Source organism: Argentina anserina, chromosome 5 (genome assembly GCF_933775445.1).
Source record: "Argentina anserina chromosome 5, drPotAnse1.1, whole genome shotgun sequence".
NCBI lineage: Eukaryota > Viridiplantae > Streptophyta > Magnoliopsida > Rosales > Rosaceae > Argentina > Argentina anserina.
The window spans coordinates 15,996,360-16,004,415 of NC_065876.1; the positions used below are offsets into that span (position 1 = coordinate 15,996,360).

Consider the following 8,056-nt stretch of genomic DNA (forward strand, 5'->3'; position numbering starts at 1 on the left):
CTCTCTTCACACAGCAATAAAAGATAGCAACACAACCACCAAAGAGAACATGCAACCAGAAAAACTCACTTATGACCTACGCCTCTCCTACTATTTCTCTTTCTCCAACGATGCCCCTCTCTCTCTCTCTCTCTCTCTCTCTCTTTCTCCTTCTCTATCTCTCTGTTGCCAGCGCAGCCATAGATAAGAAGAAGAACCAAATTAATATATATATATAGTCACGTCCCCAATTTGAGGCCACTAATATATAGAAATATGGTTCCCGAATTAGAGGTGTGATCTTAAAACTAATAAAATTTCTTCAATAAAACTGATAAAAATATATGTCTGAATAATACATTTTTTAGGAAACAAAACCAGAGTTATTTTACAATACAACGGATTTAAAAATACTGAAATTTAGTTAAGATACATGAGTCTCGCATTTATTGTCTTGAAATAATAATTGAAAAAAAACCATCATTTCATTTAGTAGATTCATCCCATTCCCCAAACATATACTCATTACCTGAAAATAAGATTGTGTAGCATCATGAGTAACACAGACCCAGTAAGTACATAACACATTCTTATAATAATTTGACTAATGAGAAATTCAAATATGAACAACCAAGTAAAATATACCAAGAACCGGGTGTATTTGGTCACACGAATTCTTACTTATGCGTATTGATATACATATCAGCATCAATATATTTAATCAATTGTGTGAATTTTCAAGAAAATTAGTAATTAATCACAAAGTCACATGTTAGAGTTCACGTTTACCCAAAACACAGATAAGCCTCAGCATATCAAGGCCAACACCAAAGTATGTATACTCAAGATCAATTCTCCTATGAGTATAATAGTGCATTATATGTAGGGACTAGGGCCGAAGGCTAACTCACAAAACATAAAACAATTTTACCAGTAATTCACTTAAGCACGGGGTAGTACTAATCACCCGGCTTCACACTTCCAACTCAATAACGTCAATATAATATCACAAAGTTTAGTAATTAAGACAATATTTAAATACTAAAAAAATATAATCTTACACCATAATATAAATATTTATCAATAACTCAATCTATGCATGAAATAAACAAGTTAATAAACTTGAAAGTAAATGTGCAAATAATGTAAATGTACTTTAAATTAAAATTAATTAGATAATATTAGTTAGTAGTCAAATGATTAGTAGTCATTTCTCCCAAAAATAAGGAAAGTCTTTGTCCAAAGTAGCAATTGTCATTCAAATAATAGTGTCAAAGTCCGTCAATTTTCCGTATCGATAAATCAATCAATAAACGTCCAAATTAGGCACGTGAGGAGTGTTTGTTCAAATATTTTTCGTAAGGAATCCAATAGGATAAGTCATACAGTCCAGTTCAAAGTATTGAGTCCAAAAAATTTCAAACACAGTAGCAGTGCAGAAACCGATCATCAAGTTATCATCTTAGATGTTTACATATTCTACTTGTTACAAACATTTTATCATTTCTTCTGAAACTTTTCAGATTAAAAGTAGAGGTCTTATATTTTAATTTGAATTAACGTTTGTGGAAAATGGTTAAGATATGAGTGAGATATGAGTTTTTAAAGTTGTGAGTGCTACAAAAGATTTTCATCAAGTTTATTAACTCTAACTTTGATTAGCCATAACTTCTTCATTTCTAAACATTTTTGAGTGATTCAAAAGCCTAAATTGAAACATTTTTCATGAAGCATTTAATGATATTGTTACATTTGACAAACTCAGATGTTATAAAATACGAAAATATAACTCTTACCAAAACATAGTCTTTTCCATTTTATCATTAGCTATGCATTTTGATAAATCTTAAAAGAAAAAAGATTATAAGGATGTAAGATGTACTTACCTTGAAGTTTCAGAGGTGAAAGTAAGGTTCTGATGTGGATCCGAAGATGGATTACTTTAGTAAAGAAAAAACTTGTTTAAGAGAGAAAGAGTGAATGCTAGAATTTTAGCTTTAGAAACATTGGATTGTTGAGTTTTCTATCAACTAAGGGAACTCTAAACTTGCATGATTTCTGATTTTGAAGTGTGAAGAAAACTTGAGGAAGCTCACAACTATAAATAGGCCAAGAAGGAACAAAAAAGTTCAATTCTCACCTACCATTCTCAATAATTAATATTGAGTGATGACCTAGCTAGTTAGTGTAGTTGATGGCAAAGAAAAAATAGTGTGATGGGGTAAAACATAAAAATAAATCAGCTAGGTTTAAAACATATTGGCATAAGGATTATATATATATATATATGTTATTCAAAAAAGTAAAAAAATTTAGTATATTCTTTTCATAAGGTTTTAAATATATTTGCACTATCTAATACTAATATAATGCATAAAATATAATACTATTAGTATTAGTATTAATCTTAAACTCGATTACAAAGTATCGAGTATACGCAAGAATATAAGCTAACATATTCAAATCGTGGTCTAATACGTACAAAAAGAAATTTTCTATCTTTAAAAATATGTACTTTATCATCATTGGTTTCTAAATAGAAATATTATAAGAAAATTAAACTAATTTTAAAAAATACATAATTTTAGAGTACTAAATAGTAAATACTAAATTTTAGAGTATTATATATATGACTTGAAAGCCCCGAGACTCAAAGCCGATCCAGTGGTGTTTTTATAAATAACCTGAACATTTTTGTAAACAATACTAACCCCGGAGGCAGTATAATATTTGTAAAATGTGACATTTGGGATATTTGGAATTTCGACCATTTATTTTAATTACAAAAAAAATGGAAAACATATGAGACGTGTACAAAAAGAAAGGTAATAATAAGAAACACCTACGTGGGGGCTCTCAGTAGCCACAGCCAAAGAGAGAGGAGAGAAGACAGAGAGCCCTCTGTGCATGTGTTTGCTTAGTGCAAAGTAGAACATGCATGCACGCGGTGCATCTCCGCTGTGAAATCGCTAAACCTCCGCAGTCACACCACACGTGTTGCCTCGCCATCCGCCTCCTTCCCGCTTCTCCACACATTCTTACTCCCTCCCGCTTCCTTCGCCCTTTCTCTCTCTCTCACACTCCTTAAACCTTTCTACTACTTCAACTATTACTCCCCCCACTCTCTCTCTCTCTCTCTCTCTATCTCTCTCTCTCTCTCTAACCACCAATGGACCACACCCGCCGTCGACGGCACCCCAAAATGGCCCTTAAGGGCGGGCCCCAACCTCGGAACGAGAAGGCGTCTGCCTCCGACGCGCTGCCGTTGCCTCTCTACTTGACCAACGCCGTGTTCTTCACTCTGTTCTTCTCTGTCGCCTACTACCTTCTCCACCGCTGGCGCGACAAGATCCGGACCTCCACGCCGCTCCACGTCGTCAGCCTCTCCGAGCTCGCCGCCATCGGCTCCCTCATCGCCTCCTTCATCTACCTCCTCGGCTTCTTCGGCATCGACTTCGTCCAGTCCTTCATCTCCCGCGCCTCCCACTACGACGACACCTGGGACGACGACGACCTCCGCCGGGAGAAGCCGAAGTTCGTCGAGGCCGACCCGGCATTGTGCTCCGAGGACGACGACGAGATCATCCAGGCGGTTGTCACCGGCGCCGTGCCATCCTACTCGCTCGAATCGAAGCTCGGCGACTGTAAAAGAGCGGCGGCGATTCGGCGCGCGTGGCTGCAGAGAACAACCGGGAGGTCGCTGCAGGAATTGCCTCTTGAAGGATTCGACTACGACTCGATCCTAGGGCAGTGCTGCGAGTCGCCGATCGGATACGTCCAGATTCCGGTGGGGATCGCTGGGCCGTTGCTCCTCGACGGGTTCGAGTACATGGTGCCGATGGCGACGACGGAGGGGTGCCTTGTGGCGAGCATGAACAGAGGCTGCAAGGCTATTCATCTCTCCGGTGGGGCCGACTCCCGGGTTTATAGAGACGGCATGACCAGAGCGCCGGTGGTCGGCTTCGCCTCTGGCGTCAGAGCTTGCGAGCTACTCTACTACTTGGAGAACCGCGCCAATTTTGATACTCTCGCCGTCGTTTTTAATAGGTCTTTTTTTTTAATGTTTATTCTTATTGTTTTGTTCTGTTAATTAGCTCAATTTCAATATGTACTGTTAGACTTGGGTGTTGGAATTTTCTGAGTTGTGGGATTGGATTTATATGCATGGATTAAGTGATGTCATTGTTTTGTTATGCATGGATTTGGATTAATTGGGATAATGGGAACTGTAAGAAATGCTAGAAGGGTGTCGTTTTGTGGTAATGCTTTCAGTGATTGACATGTTTAATTGGATGCAGATCAAGTCGATTTGCGAAGCTACAGAGCATATTTCCTACACTTGCCGCGACGACGGTTCACATACGATTTGCCTGCAGCACAGGTGATGCCATGGGGATGAACATGGTCTCCAAGGGGGTTCAGAATGTACTTGATTATCTGCAAAACGACTTTCCTGATATGGAGGTTATCGGCATATCTGGTTAGTTCTTCCTTATCTCCTACTGAACCGTCTGTTTTTATTTTTTTAGGGGGATAAGCAGCATCTGTTCTTGTTTACTAGTAGTGGAATTTGCTTAAATTGAAGTACCGATTGTTAGTGTCAAATTATACCTTTTGCTTGTATGTGGTCATTGTACTTATTGTTACTATACATAGTTGAATAGGAACTTTGTTGCAGTTTGTTTTCTGTTGTCCAACTCATTGGGTTTACTGTGATCTTTGTAGCATATGAATTTTCTTTTTAAGACAAGATAAGAAGATAGATATCTACTAAATCGACCATTAAAGTGTCATCACTGTCGTGCTTTAGAATACTGCTTTCTAAATTCTAATCATCCATTAGGAACATTGAGATGGATTTATAAACCCTTATAATTTCTGAGTACTGACCTGACTAGAGAGTGTGGTTATTTTGATGGAAAAGGGTTTATTAATCTGAATGTATTGTCCCTGATATATGGATAATATTATTCCCAATGTGTAAGAGATTTGTATACATCCCTCTGTTCTGGTGATGTAGTGCTCTGTTACAAGGTTATTTTGCTAATATTTCGATGAAAATAGCAATAATTGACCAAGGTGTTGTGAAAAAATCAGCAATTCAGCATCATGCTTTCTATTAGACCGGATACATAGAGAAGCTGATTAGTGTAAATCTTGAAACAAACATAGACAAAGTCTACTTCTACCCTAAAGACGTACCTTCCGAGAAAAATGATCAGATGTAAGAAAACTTGTTTTCCTGTGTTGCTGTGAAAAAATGTATTGGATGGCTCATTATCAATGCAATTGTGCGATTCTTGTTAATCTTTTTATGAGAAATTACATTCGTGATAGAATTTGCATTTTGTTTCTCTCTGTATACACAATATTGTTATAAGTTATGTTACATGATCCGCCTGAATTGTGCATTAATAGAATGTTACGTCTTTACAGTTATGTAGATATCGCACAAGTCGGTTTTCATTTTCGGTTAAAAAATTTCTGTCGATTTAGTCTCAAGTACAAAATGAACTTTTTGAAGGTCGATTAGTGTGTAGTCACTGTGTTACTTAATTGGCACAGGAAATTTTTGTTCGGACAAGAAACCTGCTGCTGTAAACTGGATTCTAGGCCGTGGAAAATCAGTTGTTTGCGAAGCAGTAATCAGGGAAGAGGTGATCAAAGAAGTGTTGAAAACAAACGCGCATAAGCTGGTAAAGCTCCATTTGAGTAAGAACTTTGTAGGTTCTGCTATGGCTGGATCTACTGGTGGGTATAATGCCCATGCTAGTAACATCGTGTCTGCAATCTTTATAGCCACTGGCCAGGATCCCGCACAGAATGTTGAAAGTTCTCACTGCCTGACGAATATTTCATCCATCAATGATGGAAAGGAGATTCATGCTTCTGTCACAATGCCTTGTATCGAGGTAAATGAATATTTTACGCTTAATTATACCAGTCTCCGCACTGATTACTGAGTCTGAACTTGTTGAACTTTTGATTGCCAGGTGGGTACAGTTGGAGGGGGCACTCAACTTGCATCTCAATCTGCTTGCTTGAATATGCTTGGTGTAAAAGGTGCAAGCCAAGGGTCCCCTGGATCAAATTCGAGGCGTTTGGCCACCATTATAGCCGGTTCAGTACTGGCTGGAGAACTCAGCCTCCTATCTGCCATGGCGGCTGGTGATATGGTCAAGAGTCACATGAAATATAACAGATCCAGCAAAGATGTATCCAGTACTGCATCGTGAAGAGTATAAAGTTATTTAACAAGGATGCTCCTACCACGTATAGAAATTAAAGAGAGAACAGTGCTGAGAGAGACCTAAAGGAAAAGAGCAATTTGCTACCCTTGGTAGCTGCGGTGCTTTGCTCTCTTATGAAGAACTATGAAGATACCGACAGATTGACGAGCTTGCATTAGTTGCTCATTTGGTCTCTAACTTGGAGTAGAATAAGTTGCTATATTGATTATTATTGATGTTGTTGAATTGATACAAGCTAAGCTATCTATTTATAGGAAAGATTAGAGAATATTGTACTATTGTATAGCACTAATCCTAATGATTAAATTTAGCTCTTAGCATCACCATGCTTATGCTTTACCAGCTCTTCAACACAGCTGTTCCAGCTCCTAACTCACGATAACACTCCCCTCAAATTGGCGCATACATATCAACCATGCTCAACTTGCTAAGTGAGTCATAAAAGACCTTCTTAGACACTCATTTTGTGAGTATATCCGCAAGTTGCTCTTCTGTAGGAACAAACGGAAAACATATGATCTTAGCATCTAGCTTCTCCTTTATAAAGTGGCGATCAACCTCTACATGTTTTGTACGATCATGCTGCACATGATTCTGTGAAATATCAATAGCTGCCTTGTTGTCACATTACAACTGTATAGCACACTTAGGTTTAACTCCCAAATCTTGTAGCAAATTTTTAAGCCATAACAATTCGCACACTCCCTGAGCCATACCTCTGTATTCTGCTTCAGCACTAGATCGAGCTACCACATTTTGTTTCTTACTCCTCCACGTAACAAGATTACCTCCAACAAAGGTAAAGTACCCTGATGTGGACCTCAGATCTGTAATATTTCCAGCCCAGTCTGCATCTGTGAAGCCACAAATCTCAAGGATATTGTTGTGGTTAGAAAACATTACTCATCTCCCTGGAGCTGACTTCAAGTACCTCAAAATCTTCACAACAGCATCCATGTGATCTACACTCAGATTATGCATGAACTGACTCACTACACTTACTGCATACGCAACATATGGCCTGGTATGTGACAAATAAATCAGGCGTCCAACTAGCCTTTGATAACGAGTCTTGTCAGTGGGCACTTGTTCTGGGTACTCTACTAACCGATGGTTCTGCTCAATAGGAGTATCAATTAGAGTGCAATCCAGTCTCTGTTAGTAGATCAAGGATGTACTTCCTCTGACACATATATATACCATCACTTCCCCTGGTTACCTCAATGCCCAAGAAGTACTTGAGTGTACCTAGGTCCTTCATCTCAAACTCTGTGGCTAGCTGCTTTTGTAATCTGTCCACCTCAATAGTATCATTACCAGTAACTACCATATCGTCAACATATATGATTAGGGCTGTTACCTTCCCTTGTTGGTGTTTGAGAAATAATGTGTGGTCTGAATTACTCTCCATGTAGCCAATTTTCCTCATGAATTGTGAAAATCTTCCAAACCAAGCACGAGGAGACTGTTTAAGACCATACAAAGACTTTCTCAATCTGCATATAAAGTTGTCTGGAGAAGCTGCCACATATCCAGGAGGAAGATCCATATATACTTCCTCTGTAAGTTCTCCATGAAGGAATGCATTTTTAACATCAAACTGTCTAAGTGGCCAGTTTAAGATAACAACAAAAGAGAGCAATACCCGAATAGTATTCATCTTTGCAACCGGTGCAAATGTCTCATCATAGTCTATGCCATATGTTTGGGTGAACCCTTTTGCTACTAGGCATGCTTTATATCGGCTTACTGATCCATCTGGATTATGCTTCACTGTAAACACCCAACGACATCCCACGGTCTTCTTGCCATGTGGTGGAGGTACA

At 38.5% G+C, this 8,056-nt stretch overlaps 1 protein-coding gene across 1 annotated transcript; it reads left to right on the plus strand.

Moving 5' to 3' along the window:
• Positions 1-3,181: 3,181 nt before the first annotated feature.
• Positions 3,182-6,215, plus strand: LOC126795606 (3-hydroxy-3-methylglutaryl-coenzyme A reductase 1-like). Its single transcript, XM_050522414.1, has 4 exons — positions 3,182-4,026; positions 4,278-4,459; positions 5,545-5,891; positions 5,973-6,215. The coding sequence occupies exons 1-4, from the start codon at positions 3,182-3,184 to the stop codon at positions 6,213-6,215; spliced, it is 1,617 nt and encodes a 538-aa protein (XP_050378371.1).
• Positions 6,216-8,056: the final 1,841 nt, after the last annotated feature.

Excerpts from the sequence above, each read along its gene's own strand:
- LOC126795606 (XM_050522414.1), top strand. The coding sequence starts at position 3,182 with ATGGCCCTTAAGGGCGGGCCCCAACCTCGGAACGAGAAGGCGTCTGCC. Across the intron at positions 4,027-4,277 it reads CTCGCCGTCGTTTTTAATAG|ATCAAGTCGATTTGCGAAGC; the intron begins GTCTTTTTTTTT and ends AATTGGATGCAG. Across the intron at positions 5,892-5,972 it reads TCACAATGCCTTGTATCGAG|GTGGGTACAGTTGGAGGGGG; the intron begins GTAAATGAATAT and ends TTTGATTGCCAG.